Below are 18,749 nucleotides of genomic sequence, written 5' to 3'. Positions count from 1 at the left end.
GTTGGCTGTGAAATGGCCTGACTCGTCTCTCACTCAGTATGCACCCACCTCAGGACACGGAGCAGGGGGGCGTACCTCTCTGGCTGGAGACCTGAGCCCCCCTCGGTTCCAGGCCAAAGCTGCTGGACTCCCACTCCTCGGGATTCTAACATGTCTGGCTTTGTCTCCACAGGGCAAGCCAAATCCTCACAGAAAACGGAAGACTTGCTGGAAATGGTGAAGAAGCTGCAGAAAGGTCACATGTGCCCTCTGTAGCCCCCACAATTCACAGACTTGGGAAATCAGCTCATTTGCTCTGTCTTTTAAAGCTTAATTCCTTGAAGTAAAAATACAGCCCCATGATTCAAAATTCAAGTATGAGTGGATGGAAGGCCAGAGCTTTTCCCAAACCTCCTAACTCGCCGCCCATTTGGCCCCAACTGCCTTCAGTCCAGGTTTTCGCCTGCACCTCCTTCCCTCCCCCTTAGCTCTGCTGCTCTCCGCTTGCTGACCAGCCTCCTTCCAGCCGCGTTCCCACCTCAGGGCAGGCCTCACTGTCTCCACCCGCCCCAGGAACTGCCCTCCCGCGGATGGGGCCCTTACCAGGGCTTCCCCTATCTGAAGGGCAGGCCCCACTCCTTCACTCTCTCATTCTTTGCCCGTCTGTGCGTCTTGGCTGCAGTGACTACCGCCCGACTCAGTACCTGTATTAATTCTTGTCCTCGCCTCCCCTACCCAGGGAAGTCCCCACAGGGCCCCCAGCTCCCCCTGCCTGCTCTCCTCTCCACTCAACTTCTCTCCTTCCTGCAGTGGGAAGCCTGGAGCCCAGGGTTGAAGTCCTGATTAATCGGATTAATGAGGTTCAGCAAGGTGAGCTCAGGCACCAGCAACATGATGTGCAGGGCTCCTTGTTCAAAGATGACTGAGTCGGTCGTGACAGCAGCAGCAATCATTAAACCAAGGATGGGACCATCTAAACGCAGCTGCTGTGGTCGCATGTCCATGAGCCTGGTGCTGCTCTCAGCTGAGCCCAACAAGAAAGGCTTGTGCTCTGGAAGCCTCATTTCTTGCTTTAAAATCTGCCCCCACCCCAGATTTCCTGGAAGACAAGAGAAATGTCAGCTTCCAAGGAATAACGCAGTGGGAGGCTGCACTTACACATTGTTCTGCTTTTCGGCACAGCAAAAAAGAAGGCCAGTGAAGAGCTGGGAGAGGCCCGGGCTGTTTGGGAAGCCCTGCAGAGGGAAATGGACTCATGTAAGCATGCTGGGCTCACGCAGAGGTCTTCAGTGTCAGGCCTTCCTGAACTCAGTATTCTGGACACAACATTGTTGCTGTGAGCAAGGGCTCCTACCCCTCTGCAGCCCCACTCTGTGGGTAGGAGTGTTTCCGGAGTCCTCCAAGCATAATCCTACCTCAGGGCCTTTGCTAGGCTGTTCTGTCCCAGATAGTGCAGGTTGCTGGTGCCGACATCCTCAGCAGCTCTTACCTTCAGTGTCCCCTTCTCAGGTCAGCCTCCCCCGAGTCATCCCATCTAGAGACAGCACCCTGTCCCCTGTCCCCACTCGATCGCATTCCCCTTAACTGCTTGCTGGGTTTCTTCCTAGCCCATGTCCCAGTCCGAGGGATGTGTTTTCTTGTTCCCGTCCATGGAGACACACTGGCCTTCCACAGGGTCCTCACAGTCAGCCTTGATCAAACCCAGGGCCCTCTGCTGCTTAGACGGAGTGTGGGCTCAAGAGGGGAGGGGGATCAACTCAAGGGGTCCACATTTGGGATTGAGGTGGTGCTGTCCCAACCTGCCTGTGTGATGAGGGGCAAATGCGCTCCCTGAGGATGGGGTGATGCCTCCTGATGCCTAAATGTGTTCCTGTGTTTTCCAGTGACTGGAGAGAAAGTACACCTGAAAGAGATCTTGAACAAAAAGCAAGGTAATTGCAGCCACTCTGTCTCCAGGCTTTTGCCCTTGTCACCCCGCAGAGGCCAATCTCTGCAGAGCAGCTGAAGCCCTTTGAAACCCAAATCAGCCTGCAGCCCTCCTGTGGCTTCCACCACACTTTTGGCAAATGACGAAGTCCTATCAGGTGTCCATAAGACCTCACATGATCTGTCATGAATGCCCAATCCTGATGCTTCTATGGGTTTTCATGGGGCCCTTGGCTCTTCTCCCTGCAGAGACCCTAAGGATCCTCAGGCTCCACTGCCAGGAGAAGGAAAGTGAGGCACAGAGGTAAGAGCTTACATCTGGGACTTGCTCTGCTCTCCCCTTTCATGAAAGAAGGAAAATCAGTTCTGGATCCACAGGTCACATTGTCTCCAATCTGTAAAAAAGAGAGGCCAGGTGCATGGCTTCCCACCTTGGCCCCATGGTGCACAGTAGTGTTGAGGGTACCCGGACTCATGGGGATAATCATTCATTTGCTAGAGCTTTCAGCTCTTTCTTATTCTATGCCCGTGACTCTTCTTAAAATCGGCTCCTTGGCTCACTCTTCACTCGTCTGCCCCTTCATTTAGGCATCAAGCCACCAGTGTCTCTGTATTTGTCCACTGTCCTTCCATCCACCTCAGTATTTGTGAATCCATCTCTCCACTTCCTGAACCCTGATTTAGCTCATTCTGTGATCCTTGCCCCTAAGCCCTCACACAACATTGGAACTATGTGGGAAATGTGGATGAGATCCGTATGTATGTGTGCTTGTGCACGTGTGTCAGCGTTGAGCTCCCTGATTTCGCAACAGGATTCCAGGGTCATGGGCTCATGCCCCACCCCCCACGAAGTTACTAAAGAAGGGCCTCAGCCGGGAAAGCCAGAACAGACCCAAGAGGAGGCAGGAGCCCAACCCCAGCCCCGTCATTCAGAAACACTGAGAGAATATGACTGAGGGCCGCCTTGCCTCTTCCCAGGAAGCAGACCGTGCTGCAGGAGTGCAAGGAGCGAATTTCTGCCCTGAATTCCCGGATTGAGGAAGAGAAGAACAAACAGAGGCAACTGAGGTAAAGCCCAGAGCCCAGTGCCAGGCAGGATGGGGGCGATGGGTTGGGATGGGTTGTGGTAATACTGGGCATGGTGCTTAGAAGTGGAGCTGGCCGGGCTGAGGCTTGGAGGGTCAAGGTGGTGAAGGTGCTTCCTGCAGAGCAAAGAACAGGAGCAAGTCTCCCACAGTCTGTGCAGGAAGACCTCTGGCCTGGGCCAAGGTGGGGGGGAGCGTCTCAGCCCGTGGTGCCTCATCTTGTGGGACTGGTCCATAGGCTGGATTTTGAGGAGCAGCTGGAGGATCTGATGGGCCAGCACAAGGACCTCTGGAAGTTCCATGTGAGTCACTCAAACCTGCTCCTACCACTTTCCACATCTTCCTGGAAGTCCCAGGCCCAAAACTCAGGGTTCCACTGCAGGCCTCCTTCCTCACACCTGCCACACCCAGCTCCTGACCCAGCCCTTGTGGTCATACATAAAATGGCCCTCAGCTCAGTCCCTCGGCACCACCCAGTGCTGTCCACTTCACTGATCCTGCCCGTCCATCCCTGCTGCTCCCAGCCCCCTCCCCCCGCCCTCTTCAGTGGCCAGGAGGAACCCTGATAAACCAGGGAGAGGTTATCCATAAGGGAGATCCCTGGGTGTGTTAGCAGCGATGACCGGTACAGGGCAGAGAGTGGGAAACCAAGGGTCCCGGTGCCAAATAAAAGGGGCAGAGAGGATCAGTGTTAGGCCGGAGGGGTTCGGTGGAGAAGCCACGCAGAGGGAAGAGGAGCTGCAGTTCCGGTCTGGTGACTGATTCTCCAGGCACAGACTGACTCGTAAGGGTTTCAGGATCCCCTGTAAGAAATACTTGCCTCAGACCTGATTTCAAGGCTTCCAAACCTCCTGGCCTCCCTAGCGCAGCATCATGGGATCTGGGGTGAGACAGAGACAGTGGTGGAGAGATGGCCAGCATTAAGGCCCTGAATCCGTTATGTGCCTTGTGTGCCCGGAGGCCCAGAGTAGGAGGAAGCGAGGCACACAGTAGGGACCACATCCAGGTAGGGTTCTCTGAGGTGCGTGAGAGGACAGGACACCTGGACAGGCCTCCTCTCTACCTACTCAGAGGCCAGAGCAGATGGCCCAGGAGATAGGCACCCTGGACAGCAGCAAGGAGCAACTGCTCAAAGAAGGTGAGGCCTGGCGGGTGGGGCGACCCTGATGTGTCCTGCCCTGGCCTGCCCTGCTCATCGGTCCCTTCCTGCTGCAGAGAAGCTTGTGGAGGCGAAGCTGGAGGACGTGAAGCATCGCCTGTGCTCCCAGTTTGGGGCTGATGGCTGCTCGGCCATTGCTGAAGGGCTCTTTCTCCGCAGCCAGGAAGCAGCAGCTGCAGTGTAAGATAAAGATGACGGGGACAGGGAATGGGGAGGAGGGAGGGAGCTGCCGTGGCTGACAGCTGCACCCTCAGGCATCTGTTTGAGGAGGAGAACAGGAAGGCCCAGGAGCTCCTGGAGGCCTCGGCACGGCACCACGAGCAGCTGCAGCAGAAGTGCCGGCAGCTGCAGCAGAGGAGGCAGAGGTGGGCATGGAGGCCCGGCCCCTAATCCCAAGGGGAAAGTGGCTGAGGAGGGCATCTCAGCTCCTCTTTCACGGATCTCCTGGTCTCCTCACACCGTCTTGTCCCTTTTCCTCCCCCTGACCCTCCCTTTTTGGTCCAGGCTTAAGGAGGAGCTGGAAAAGCTTGGGATGCAGATCCCTGCTCGAGGCCAAAGCAAACAAGAGGAAGGGGCTGGCCCAGGAGAACCTGTGAGTCCTAGAATTAGGTGGCAGGGAGCAGAGATAGCTCACGAAAGGAACAGGGCACAGGAAAGCAAGGAAGGGGAACCACAGAGTCCTCAGAGGATCTGAGTCTTTGGGGAGGGGTGTTCTCAGGGCACAACCAAGACAAAAGTGCAGAGGCTGGCGGCGTGGGTTAGAAAGAGGCTGGTCCCAGTGAGGGTGTGGTCACAGGGATGCATGGAGGCTTCCCTCCTCAGACCCTGACCTCCCACAGGCCAATCCCAAGCTCCTAGGAGTCATTGAGGAGAAAGACCCAGAGCTGCCCACCAAGCAAGGTCCTGTGCCCTCCTAGGCAAGGAGGACTCTCCCTGCCCTGGAGCATGTTCCATGAACTTCAAGAAATAAAAGCACTATTTCAGTACAACTGCCTCAGCAGAGTTTGTGCACGGGTGGAAGGGTTTGTCTGGCCCAAGACCCTTGACCCTCGAGACTTGGTAAAGCCCTGGCCACATCTCCTCTTGGCCTCGGCCAGAGTTCTGCAGCAGGTACTCAGTAAGTGCTTCCCTAACCTTATAGTCTCTGCTCTGCTCATTCCTAGGACTTAACCTGTGGTTCTAGGTCTCCAGGCAGAAGGATTCACATTCTGCAGACTCACCTGTGATTGTTTCAATTCCTTATTCAGGCCTGGATTATACGGGATCCCAGAAACCCCCAAAATGAGGAGCAGGGTGTTGGGGTTCTCGGCCAATCAGTCCTTTGCCCACAGTCCCCACCAATTAGCTGAGAAAAAGAAACACAGTTGGAGGCCAAGTGTAGTCTGTGCTCTTGTGGAACAAAATAGGTAACCGAGACACCCGTCACTACAACACAGTGTGATAGGGTTCTTCAGTGTCCTGAATGCACTTGCCCAATTCAGGGTAGCAAGGCTTGTCAGAGTCTGATCCTAAGCCAAAATACAGTGACTATGAAGAAAGAGATGCCTTCTCTTGAAAGGCTCCCGCATCCAGGTAGGACAGTAACGTGGTGGGACGGAGAGGGGTCCAAACAGGCCCCCAGTCTGGAGAGCACCGTTTCTGTGGAAGAACGGAAAAATATGACACCAAGCATCAACCTCCCGGTGTTCTAAGATGGGGTTCATCAGACCTGTATCATACATGAACTGGTACCATCAAAGTAACTCGCATCTCCTGGAAACTGGTCTATTCCCCTGCACGACAATGGAAACATCACTTCAGAGAACTGCAGTTCAGCTAAGCTCACGATGAGAAATGCTGGCCCTTTCCTTGGAAACCCAAAGATCGTGTCGCCTGGAAAAGGAGGAATGTAGCCCCATCACCACAGAGCTGGGCTACCTAGGGTGGGTCCCTAGCTGAGACGAACAGAAAAACGTAGCTGGTAGCGTCACTTACCAGAAGGTATACGTAGAGACAGATGAGCTAAAAGAAACTGTTCAGTCTTCAAGATTAATCTAGACAAAATACCAAGGAGCCAGGACTTCCCAGGTTTGAAAATGGAACTGTTCCTCCTTCCCAGCTTCTCCAGGCAGAAAAAAGGATCCCTGAGATAGGAAATGACTTCAGGCTAAAGATCACATTCAGGACAGTATCCGCAAAATGGAGCCTCAGGGTAAATCTCAGACCAAGGATGCTGCTCGAAGACCCTCTGAGTCTCTTAAGCCTTGTAAATCCTCATGACGGATGACACAGAGGGTTTTTGCAAATCTTAGGGGCATTGTCCCCACATCACTCTGTTTGAGGCAGAGTGGTGGGGGATGGCCTTCATCTAATGGAGTGGATTATAATTTAATAGATGAAAAATCCAAAAACTTTTTAAAGGAAATTAAATCAATTTGAAATAAGTTTAGAAACAGTTCAAATGAAAAGAGCCCTCTGGGCAGGAAATACACCTGAAGAAACTAGTTAGTGTAAAAACAAACAAAAAGCTGGTTATGTGTTGGTAGAAGAGAGATGACAGAGTGCAGAACCCAGAGCCTTGGAAGTCACTCTCAGACCCACTGCACCCTGATTGAGGGGCTGATGGGGTGCCCTGCTAGACTTCAGAGTTCGTGGGGACCACAGATGGCTGAGTGCCTCCCAGTTGCCCTCCCCTTTGAGTGGACGGAGTCTCCCCATCTCCATGCTACGCTGTGGACCATCTAAGTGGCCACTTGAGGTCACATGGCTTCAGGCTAAGAGGAACCACACAGAAGGCATGCTCCCAAAGAGACTGTGCTCCTTGTCCTGATACAGATGACGATGTCCTCAATGTTCAGCCAAACAGCTTTATAAGTTGGAATTCTTTGAGTGTTAGTGTAGTGTGCATTTATAAATGATGTGAACTCTGTGGCCAGAAAGCAGGTGGTGTCCTACTGTATTTTCCAGAGACGACCACACACTCTTGTGAGATGCCTTTACATCAACAGGTAAAGGTGGACTCTACTTCTCCACCCCTTAGGATCTTCGTGGGCCCTGTAACAACCCCAAATAGAAAAATTCAGAAGTGACTGTGCTACTTACCAGGAGTAGCATTGCCAAGTGTCCCCATAGAGGCAAAAATCACCCCAGAGAAAAAATGGTCTATAGTCTTTCAAAAATCTTCTTTAATATAGTATCATTTCTATCTGAAATTTTTTTATCCACATTACCTACGCTGATAGTTTTCGCTTCATGAAAAACTCACTGATACAAAGTTGGACCTTCTGTTGAAAAGTGGACACATTAAAGGTATTTATAAGGTTTTACTTTATCCTCAGTGTTCAATGACCTGTCTCTGCCCAATAAAGTCATTCCTGCATTTATTGAATTTTTTTCCTATGATTTCTTTGATTTTTACATCCATTGCTTGGGGATGAAAAGTGACAACAAAAGGTTCTTTCCTGTGTGACTCTCTTACACAAGGACTGGTAACGTCTCACAGAAGCCGACCTCAAATTCGCAAACTGAACTAGCTACAATGGACTCACATTGTTGGAAATAGGTCACACATAGGATTCAACAGTGACTACCTCTCCCTCAGGTAACTGCAGGTGAAGATTTGTGAGGCAGCGTTGGGAAGATCTTTGCCCTCCCCAGTCAGTCCTTTCTGCCTTAAGTCCTGGTTCCCATCTTCACCATGTGGCTCCAAAAACACACCTGTGGGTAATATGCATTCCAGGAATGAAAAATCAGCAAAGGCAAGTAAGTTTTTTTGTGGCCAGGCATGGAAGTAATGTTCATAATTTGTGTTCATGATCTCTTGGCCAGAGCTCAATTACGTGCTTCCACCCACAGTAAACAGGAGCTGAGAAATGCAGGCGAACTGTGTGCCCAACACAAAGAGAAAGTGAGTTTTGGTGTACATATCGCCAGTCTCTGCCACACATGGCTTCTCCCCAGTGTGAGTTCTCTGATGTTTGCTGAGGTGTGACTTCTGACAGAAGGTTTTCCCACATGCATTACATCCACAGGGCTTCTCTCCTGTGTGAGTTCTCTGATGCCTACTGAGAGCTGACCTCTCACAAAAGGTCTTCCAACACTCGTCACATTTATAAGGTTTCTCACCTGTGTGAGTTCTCTGGTGTACAGTGAGTTTTGATTTCTGGTAGAAAGTTTTCCCACATTCCTTACACTCATATGGTCTCTCACCGGTGTGAAGTCTCAGATGCACAGTGAGCTTTGGCTTTACACAGAAAGATCTCCCACACTCGTTACATTTATAAGGTCTATCTCTTGTATGAGTTCTCTGATGACGGTAAGAGCTGGGCGATGGCCAAAGGATTTCCCACATTCTGGACATTCATAAGGTCTCTCTCCTGTGTGAGTTCTCCAATGCGCAGTGAGAACGGACTTCTGACAGAAGGTTTTACCACAATCACTGCATTCATGATGTGTCTCTCTATTGTGACTCCTTCGATGTACAGTGAGGGCTGACTTCTGGTAAAAGGATTTCCTACACCCGTGGCATTCATAGGACTTCTCCCCTGTGTGTGCTCTCAGATGCACAGTGAGTTTGGTTTTCACAGAGAAAGATCTCCCACATTCGTAACACTCATATGGTTCTTCTCCCATGCGGGTTCTCTGATGAACAGTTAGGTGAGACTTACGGCAGAAAGTTTTCTTACACTCGATACATGCGTAGGGTTTCTCCCCTGTATGAGTTCTCCAATGTACTGTAAGAGCTGTTTTACTGATAAAGGTTTCCTCACACTTACTACATTGATAGGGTTTCTCCCCTGTGTGCATTTTCTGATGTTTATGGAGATTAGACTTTGCGTGGAAAGTTTTGCCACATATGTCACATTCAAAAGTTTTCTCTCCTGAGTTCTTGAAAGCCAAGTAAGGTGTAATTTCTTGCTGAAATTGTCCCCTCTTTGATCACGTTCACAGTGTTGCTCCTCCAAATCAGCTCTGTGAAGATTCGATTGGGTTGGTTTCACACAGGTGTTCCCCCATTTGTTACACCTACAGTGACCCTCCCCTATGTGAGTTCTCTCTCGGACAACGACAGCAGACTTGTCACAGGCTCTCCAACAGTCATCGTAGTTATAGACAGTCTCTCCCACAGGAGCACTGCTATGTGTAAAGGTGGTTGTCTCCCTGTTCAAGTCATGCCCTTGCCCACCAAATTCAAAAAGTGGCTGCAAAATCTGACCCTTCTGATGAAAACTACGGTGTTCACACCCGAAGGGTTTGCCGCTCACATTACAGTCCTTGGGCTTCTCTCCACCACGCATCTCATCCGGCTCACCAGGGAGAAACATGTTCTGACACACATCAAACTCCTCTGGCTTCATTCCTGAACAGTCTCCATTATTTATAACCAGGTCTGAAATGTGGATTGCGCTCAAATTAAATGGTTTGCCCAAGGCGGTTCTCTTCGTAGTTGACCTTTTGTTGCTGGAGAACCCGACTTGCCCCACATGTCTGCTCTGATGGTCCTGGCGGGTCTCCGTCAGGTCACCTGCACTCTGGACATCTGAAATGAGACGAAGTAACCATGTCTGGTTACCAGACACGTCTGATAACCACATCTAAGCATTTCTTATGGAAGGTTTGTGTAGGAGTAAAGCCGTTTCTTTCCATCACAGTATTGGGGCCAAATCCACGTTAAAACCTGTTAAACCCCTAGGGCCTGCTTGGGCCTGCTTAGCCAGAGTGACTCCATGTTGCCTAGATAGCCGTTTGGTTGTTTAAAAACGCCTCAGCAGTTACTAGTATTGGTTCCAGGTAACCGCTACTAAAACACACAGGTAGGAGACATCCAATCAGCCAAAGCCACCTATGCAGATGTCTGCGATTGTGCCCTATAAAAACTAGCCTGTAAGACCAAGGGGCATCGCTCTCTTCGGAGACGGCCCTGGCCGGTCAGTCTGACTGGCCATTGCTTGGCACAGAATAAGGCTTTGCATAACTTTGTCTCCGCCTCGTGCCTTTGATAACAGACCCAACAACAGCAGGATATGAATTTTGAAGAATCGATAATGGGTATGTTATGATAAGCATATTATTTTTCTCCCTAACAAAATCATGTAACAAATGACACTAATATATTATTGAATATCAAATCATGGTTTTATTTGTCGGTTCTTTTTTTTTTTAAGATTTTATTTATTTATTTTACATACAGAAATCACAAGTAGGCAGAGAGGCAGGCAGAGAGAAAGGAGGAAGCAGGCTCCCCGCTGAGCAGAGAGCCCGATGTGGGGCTCGATCCCAGGACCCTGGGACCATGACCCGAGCGAAAGGCAGAGGCTTTAACTCACTGAGCCACTCAGGCGCCCTCAGTTCTGCTTTTCCAAGTTTCTTTTTTCCTTACTGGATCCAGGAGGAAATCCCAACAGTCACCTACTCCCTAGCCGCAGTTTCGGCTGAGTTCTTCATCTGCCATCTGTGTTCCTTCTGTCTCCTGCTTTCTCTCACAATAACTGTGCAGTCCTTTTTGCTTGGCCTTTCCTCATCACTCAGCTTTGAAGGTGACAGGACTGTCCTGGATTGGCTACTTTAGGATGCAGTAGATGGCCATTTTTCACCTAAGCAGGGATATTGCTTAGGGACAAGGATCTGCACCCATGTTTCTTTATTTTTTCACTACTTCTTGGGGGATGTCTATGGGCATCCTCTCTCCTTCTCCATGCTAGCCAAAGACAGATTTCTGCTAACTCCTAATGAGACCCTATGCCTTGGCTTCTTACAACCAAGTTCCAATTCTCCTCCCTGGGCTACCCTCCCTGCTGGTCTAAACAATTTAGGTTCTGCAACACAGGCTGCACTCATGAGCTCTGAAAAGTCTTTTTCTGGCTGCTTCTTGGAAAAGCAGTCTCACCTGTTTTGCTGTGCTTTGCTTCCTGCTGGTGCATCCCTACTTGACAATGTGCTGTTTCTAAAGGCTTGTTTTGAACTTTGGAGTATCAGCTGTGTCCTACTTTCAATGGAAATGGAGTCCACGCATGGACTGGATTCTCTCTGTTATATTAGGGTTACTTAGCAGGAGCAACTGCATCCTGAAACCCCTGGCTCCACTGGCCTTGAGAACGCATGAACTCCAGAGTCTCCCCCCGTGCCATGGATCACCCCTTTCCACACTGCAGCTTGCAGCTTGTGCATGGTTCTCCGCCCCGTGACACTGATTCTGCGCTTGACAAGGCTTGGTCCTGTGCTCCCTTACTTCCTTAGCAACTACCTGGGCAACCTCCTCTCATCCTGTGCCTCAGATACCAGTCAGGCTAAAGACTAGTTTGCAACTTCTAATAGTGACACCCAATCTCTACTGCAGACACTATACCCTGTATGGGTTATGTTGTCAACACTGGAAAATCTAAATCATCACCTCAGGTTAAAGCTATCCGAAAGTAAAGTCTTGATAATTCCCTCAAAAATACTTTCTCTGGGCTTCCCTACTAAAATAACACACCCCAGTTTTTCTCTCAGAGTGGTAAAACATTATTTCTGATTGTGACCCACTTCTTAGTGTTTTGTGTATTTGCTTCATTCTGACTCAACTGAAAGGAATCTCCTAGAAAGGACGGCATGTATTTGATTACCACTGTAATCCCCACAACTACAAAATGACCCATGCTTTACCTGTGTCGAAAGAATAAATGAGGGATAAACAAACACTCGAAAGGGAACAGTGTATGCAAGGGGGACACCTTTGAACCCAGAGACAACGGCTAATGAAGAAAATACTGGAATGGATTTTGGATAAGTCTAAGAAAAGAGTGGGCAATTAAGAAAAGAAGGGGACATTTGTGGGTGAGAGCCATACTGTGAGAGTGAAGAAGGCAGGAGCGTGATCCATGCAGACTCCCTCTCCTGAGGTCTGGGCCTGGGAAAAGCACCTGGGAAAACAGCCCGGCACGGCCCACACTGGCTGTGATCTTCTCTTCATAGACCCCTGCCCAGTATGCACTCACTGACCTGGGAGGCGCCGGGTTGGGGCTTCCCGTACAGCCCACGGCTCTGCTCCTTGCTCCAACTTGAGTCATCACCTCAGGTTTGGAAATGCAGTGTCCTGTTGATCAGAAATAAGTGGGACTTTTCACAAACTGCTTCACTTTCAGGGCCTTTGAAGAATGACATGAGCAGAGCTCCAAGGACTGTACGATGAAGGGCCAACATGAACCTCCGACTAGAGGGTGAGCACGCACATTCTCCTGGGCCGCGGAGCCTAACCCTGAGCAGCCTTTCACTTCATACACCGCTGCACCTTTACCATGAAGAGGAAAGTGCCTGCCCCTGCCAGGACACTCTCACTCACCCAGGGACACCAGGCTCCTGTAGGTCTCCAGCATCACGGCCCTGTACAGGGTCCTCTGAGCATCATCCAGGTCCTGCCACTCCTCCCAGGAGAAGTTCACAGCCACGTCCTCAAAGGACACCAATTCCTGGAATGACATGTGCCTCAATTCAAGGCATCAGCCTGGGTCAGAACAGGAAGTCTAGGAGTTCATTCTTTTTTGTGTGTTTGGTCTTGAACAAAATACACCCATGGTTTGTAGTCTGTACTGCCGGGTAAGGTCAAGAGATCCCACAGCAGAAATTTCCTACCTCAGACTGGAAACAACAGCAAAAGAAAGTCTCTGAACTTGGGAGATGGATCAACAGGTATTTTCTAATCTTTATGAGAGAGAGAAAAAAATGAAGACAAATAAAGAGGCCCATGAACAATTTAAAAACCAGTCTAACAACATGTAACTGGAGTTCCGTAAGGAAAGGAGGAAAAATAGAGCATTTACATATTTCAGAAATAATGGCTCCAACCTTCCCAAATTTCGTGAATGATCTGAATATACAGATTTATTAACTTCAGTGCCCATAAGTTAGATTTAGAAAAAAAACAAAAAACAAAAAGCCAACAAACTATTCTAGGCACATCACAGCCAACCTGCCAACATCCAAGAATAAAGAGAAATCTTGGGACGCCCGGGTGGCTCAGCTGGTTGGACGACTGCTTTGGCTCAGGTCATGATCCCGAAGTCTCAGGATCGAGTCCTGCATGGGGCTCCCAGCTCCACAGGGAGTCTGCTTCTCTCTCTGACCTCCTCACTCAGCTCTATCTTTCTCTCAAATAAATAAATAAAATCTTTAAAAAAAAAAAAAAAGAAGAGAGAGAGAAATCTTGAAAGCAGCCAGAGAAGAGCAAGCACGTTCAGGTTCAAGTACGGGGAAGGACGGGCAACTTATCGGAAACAACGTGGTGAACGTAAATCCTTCGATTCCTTGATTCTGCACCCACTGAGCAGTTATGCTACAAAACTGAAGTGAAATACATTTTCAGAGGAACACAAACTAACATAATTCATCATCAGAAGATGGCACTACAATGGCAAAGGACCTTCTCCGTGGTTGAAACAAAGTGACACCAGATGATCTGGATCCATAAGACAGAATCAAGATCACTGGAAATGCCAATGTGTAGGTAAACATAAGGAACTATATACATATATATATGCACTTTTCTTCCTTACGTCTATAAAAGACATGATCCTTTAGGGAAAACATTGCAACGATGTACAGAGCACTCATAACGTCTGTAGGCTCAGTATGTACACACGTGTCTACTATCCACAGTACACATGACGGGGCAGCAAATGGATTTATACTGTTCAAAAGTTCCTATTTTCTATGAAGTAGGGCACTACTACTCAGTATGTTTGGTAAAGACTTGTGTGGTAAACCCTGTGAGGAGTGAATAAAAAGGTAACGGAATGAAGTGCAGAGTTTTAATTTGCTACGGCTGCCGTAGCGAGGCACCAAAATGGTTTAGCCATTTGGAAGATAGTTTGGTACCGTCTGCACAGGTAAGCACGAACGCCCAACCCACGATCCCTGCCTCGCTCCTCTGGTACGCATCTGGAGGAGCTGAAAACGCACGTCCACGTGGACACCAGCACAGGATGCGTACCGCCGCTTTATTCATAACCATCAAACCCGGACGTGACCCAACGTCTTCAGCGGATGCACGAATCAACTGCGCTCCCCTCTGACAACGGAATGCCACGTGGGGCTGAAGACAAAGGAGCTATCGGGGCAAGGGAAGAACGGGGGAGGAAGCGCAAACGCACCCCAGGAAGGGAGAGGAGCAGGCGTCAAGGACCACACACTGTGGGATTCCAACTGCACGCCTGCCTGTCAGAGGCAACACTACGGAGCCCGGAAAAGCATCACCACTGGCCAAGGGCTGGGAGGCAGGAAAACGAGCGGAAGGAGCACGGAGGACGTGGAGGACAATGACGCTGTTCTGTACGGCTGCAGTGGGCTGTGACTGACACGGAGGCTCCATCTCATGATCCAAGTGTCCGGATCTCAACGCCAGCCGAGGTTCGGGGGGAGAAAGCGGGAGAAGAGAAACTCCAGATTGGTCGTGTCGGCGGCCGGCTAACGAAGGACACGTGAGAGAAGAAAGGAAGATGAGCTTTCCCACAGGACTGACTCCGCCTGAGGTGCCTTCTGGAACAGCTGCACGAAAACATTCCCCAGGGGCTTGAACTAGTGGTCGAAAGGCTCGGGAAGAGGCCCGAGCTGGGGAGAGGCGCTGTCAGGACCGCCGACCGCAGAGGGCCGGACAAGTGCAGGAAAACCAGAGTGTGAAAAAGGGGCCCAGATCGGAACCCTTGGATGAGCTGCGTTCAGGAGAGGAAACAAGCAGAAGAAACCACCAGGGAGGCCGCCCCAGACGCTAAGAGACGAGAATGTCCAGGAGAAGACCCTGGACGGCAGTTTTCCTACGGCAGAAGAGTCGAGTAAGGCACAGCCCACAGCACCGTCACTGAATCAGACATAATCTGGGTTGCTCTGTAGGCTGTAGGATTATTTCTTCACTTAGAAGACATGGATTAACACGACACGGAGGAGGGTAAGGTGCAAACGAGCCGTGAACTCTCTCAGAAAATACCACTCTCCACAGTCGGACACACAGCCTACACAGACCGGCTGACAGAAACACGTGGAGGGTAAGACCTGCAGACACCCCAGGGTCTGAGTCTAGCAGGGCTCGGGCCGTGGCTGCAGTGGGGCCGTGGACCCAGCAGAGCCCTCCAGAAGCTGCCTGGGACGCGACTCTAGCAAAGCTTCTCAGGCAAACAGCATTCCAGCACCAGGTGACCTTCCAGACTGGTGGCAAACCGCTGTCCGCCCCCTCAGCCGTGTGACCAACAAAGGCACCACTTCAGACTTCTGGGCCTACAATGTTCAGGTCCTGTGAGAACGGGACACGCCTCTTCTGAGGGTCCTTTCTGAAGAGGCAGCAACGCTGTGTGTCATTCTGTGGCGGCGTCAGAAAGCCCAGAGACCAACCTGCACTCACCCTGGATGACTCGAAGGTCATATAACCCGTCCACATCCGCATGCCACTGTTGCCGTGTTTCCGCGTATCACCCCGAAGCTGCATTTTACCGACTTCTGCTTTTCTATTTTACAGTATGAGCCCTTATTAAGGAGGCACGTACCGCATGGAGCACTGGTGTGCTGCATAAACAATGAATCGGGAACACTGAGAAATAAAATAAAATAAAATAAATAAAGCCTGAGCCCTTCCTCTCCGAGCTCAGGAAGCGCCACGCCAAACAAGCGGACAACTCACCAGAGAGGTGTTCATCTTCCGCTGCTCCAGGAAACCACAGAGGGCTCTGGAGGGACCCCTGGGACAGGAGGCGAACGGACTGGCTGCGGGACCAGATGCTGGGGCTCGGCTCCCACACCTGGACTGTCCTGTCTGAAGCTCTCCACAGTGGCCAGAGAAGACAAGAGGGAGCGAGCGTGCTGCTCCTGTGGGACGAGAGAATTTTCACCTTGAGAAAGGGCAGGAAAGACCCTATTACAGGCCCGTTAATTTACACATACAGTTCATCAAAACACACATTCCCTACTGACTTATCAACAGTGAAGAGAAAGAATCAATCTAAGATCTTGAAGATGCTCATTAAAGCAACGACTGTTTATGTTCCTATTAGTAGAGACGCAGACGCAGGGCTTCACAGTCGTGCCTCCGTGAGGACACCCGCGGTGTAAACAGCTCGTCTTCACAGAAGCAGACACCCTGCAACAACACTGCTGGCCCGTGACTTTACAGGAAGAGACACCCATAAGGGACATGGGACACGGTGCTGCAGGGCACTCTTCCAGTGATGGTTCTCCGTGACCTGCTCCCCTCGGCTCACTTCCTCCAACACGGAGGTGGGCTTTGCCACGTGACCTGCCCTCGTCAAAAGGAACGAAGCGCACACCCTGGACACAGGTGGAGGAGCGCGTTTCTGCGGACATCCGTGAAGAGGCCCGGGACTGGCCTGATACGAGGCTCAGCCAACAGCCAGCACCGACCACCAGGAAGGAAACGAAATCCTCTTTCACCAACCGACCCCAGCCTTGGCACCAGATCACAGCCTCTGCTGGGAACCAGGCACCGACGGGACCCGACCGAGTACACCCAGCCCCAAGTGCGGAGCCACAGGACCTCAAAACCTAAAATGACTGTTGTTTAAGGTCACTGAATGCGGTTGGCCTGTAACCCAGCAAATGCTCACGTGATACACGTGAACCCCCGAACTCAGTATGTACACGGGGAGTCTTGAATTACACACCGAGGACCATCGACAGAACCTGACAACCCACACCGAACCTCTGAGGCGTGGCAAGACTGCCCGCTCGCTGGACGCCAGTGAGGCCCTGGAAGACCGGCCGTGGGGAGCCCGCAGACACCCGTCTTAACACCGGGACTTGGCGCCACGAGTCTGTTGGCCACAGCCGGGCGCATGCGGGGTTGGATGTGCGGTCCGGGAAGATGCGTTAGACAAGAAAACTGCGTCCGATTTTCCCACTTCCCACAACGGAAAATGGACACCAGGCCGCTGGCATCGCGCTGTAGTCTCTGCTCTTCACAGACAGGTCGCCGGCACTCCGTGCGAACACCTGCCCCGGAAACGCCTTGAGCCCCGCAGGGCAGAGAAGACGTCAGGGAAAGTGGGACAGGCACGTCTGAGGCAGTTCCCCCAAGAAGCGCTGTCCTAAGTGGCCGCCTTGGCCAGAAATGAGTCAGAAACAGACACGGGCCGTGGCTTCACTGTGGCAAAAGAGAGAACGCACAGCACCCCCAGGTCGGGTTCCCCGACGCGCGCAAGCCGGGGAGCCCGCAGCCCGCTCGCGTCCTGGAAGCCTCCTCGCAGACCCCCGCCGCACCCGCAGACCCTTCCCCGGCCACCGCGGGGAGCGCGCGAGGCCGCGCCGGCCGCGCCAGCGGAGGGAGTTCGGGCAACAGAAGCCGGGAGGCGAGAACCGAGCCAGGCAGGGTTTGGGGCGAGCGGCCTCTCGGCCTCAGCAGGTCCCCCTCCCCTCACACCGGGCCCCTCGGGCGCGTGACCCCTCGCGCCGTCGCCCGCCCCTCTCCGCCTGGCGCAGGTCTCCCGAGGGCGGGTCCACCCTTCCCGTCACTCGCAGCCTCTGGGGCCTCTGGGGAGTGGCACCCCCAGCCCCGTTCCGTGCGCGCTTGGCCATGCGGAGCTGGGGTCCTCTCCCTGCCTCCGCTCAAGTCACAGGCGCCCCTTCCAGAGAACACGCGACGGCCGTCGGGGCCGCGCCATGGCTCGCGAGCCAGCGGCGCCTGCAAACCGGGTCCTGCGCACGGGGCAGAGCCCAGCGCCCGGCAGACCGCACAGCGCCCGGCAGACCGCACAGCGCCCGGCAGACCGCACGGGGGGCGCGGGGGCCCGACCCCCGGCCTCGGGCGAGCCTCAAGAGAGCCCGCGCACGACCGCTCCCGGGAGGAGCTTCGCGGACGCCGCCGCGGACCGGGGCCCCCGCCCTCCGCACCGAGACGCTCGCGCCAGCCCGAGCGGGAACGGGCACGCGCACGCCTGCAGACCCGCCCCCGCCCTCGCCGCCGCCGGGCCGGGCCCCCCGCAGCGCGCGCCGGGGGGGGGGGGGGGGGCCGCAGCGCGCCTTCTCCGGCCAAGCGACCGCCGCCAGCACAGCCCGAGGGCGCCCGACCCGCGGGCCCCGAAGCCCCGTCGCCCCGCGCACCGGGTCTCGCTCCACGGGTCGCGCCTGCACTTCAGGCCCCGCCCCCGCCGAGCTCCCGCCGGCCGCAGGGCTCCCCTTTCTCCCTCGCACCGACCTTCTCGGGGACACAGGACCCAACGCCCCGGGCCCCGCAGCCACAGCGGCCGACACCCGCAGGGAGCCGGATTTCCGGGCGGAAGAGGAGGGGCGGGTCCGCACGTGCGCAGAAGGAACCCGAAGACCCAGAGTCCCGCGCGGGATCCGTCGTTGTCGCGGGAGACTACATTTCCCACAGGCCTCTGCGCCCAGTCCTTTAGGAGCCCTGGTGGGTGAGGTGTCCCGCTGCGCGGGAGCGGGTGCGGGCCGGGGAGTTGGCTCTAACTTCGTGAGGGTACCGGCGAGATCCTGATTTCACCGAATGACAGACATTGTCCCTAACTGGTCAAATCCTCGTATGGAGGAAACACGAACACTTTCTCTGTAGCATGGGATGGTGTCGGACAGCATCTTACCCACAGACCTTCTTCTAGACTTGCTGTCGGTCCTCTCAGGCCCCACTGCTACCT

General features: G+C 52.8%; 3 protein-coding genes across 3 annotated transcripts; 1 reads left to right on the top strand and 2 right to left on the bottom strand.

The window, feature by feature from the left end:
- Positions 1-975: 975 nt before the first annotated feature.
- Positions 976-7,658, top strand: SYCE1 (synaptonemal complex central element protein 1). Its single transcript, XM_059397827.1, has 11 exons — positions 976-1,021; positions 1,162-1,236; positions 1,863-1,910; positions 2,155-2,209; positions 2,884-2,973; positions 3,229-3,292; positions 4,062-4,128; positions 4,206-4,329; positions 4,404-4,514; positions 4,654-4,838; positions 5,022-7,658. Exons 1-11 carry the CDS (start codon positions 976-978, stop codon positions 5,117-5,119), a joined length of 963 nt encoding a protein of 320 aa, XP_059253810.1. The 3' UTR covers positions 5,120-7,658.
- A 625-nt stretch (positions 7,659-8,283) lies between these two features.
- LOC132016518 (zinc finger protein 182-like) lies at positions 8,284-9,485 on the bottom strand. Its single transcript, XM_059397826.1, has 2 exons — positions 9,393-9,485; positions 8,284-9,060 (listed from the first exon to the last, which is right to left on the bottom strand). Exons 1-2 carry the CDS (start codon positions 9,483-9,485, stop codon positions 8,374-8,376), a joined length of 780 nt encoding a protein of 259 aa, XP_059253809.1. The 3' UTR covers positions 8,284-8,373.
- Positions 9,486-9,579: 94 nt separating this feature from the next.
- LOC132016916 (zinc finger protein OBI1-like) lies at positions 9,580-18,749 on the bottom strand. The gene is made up of 6 exons (XM_059398921.1): positions 18,299-18,749; positions 15,773-15,957; positions 15,497-15,682; positions 12,449-12,575; positions 12,109-12,202; positions 9,580-9,667 (listed from the first exon to the last, which is right to left on the bottom strand). The coding sequence occupies exons 3-6, from the start codon at positions 15,578-15,580 to the stop codon at positions 9,649-9,651; spliced, it is 324 nt and encodes a 107-aa protein (XP_059254904.1). The 5' UTR covers positions 15,581-15,682; positions 15,773-15,957; positions 18,299-18,749; the 3' UTR covers positions 9,580-9,648.

This window comes from Mustela nigripes, chromosome 4, assembly GCF_022355385.1.
Source record: "Mustela nigripes isolate SB6536 chromosome 4, MUSNIG.SB6536, whole genome shotgun sequence".
Taxonomy (NCBI): Eukaryota; Metazoa; Chordata; class Mammalia; order Carnivora; family Mustelidae; genus Mustela; species Mustela nigripes.
This window is presented reverse-complemented; position numbering and strand designations above follow the sequence as displayed.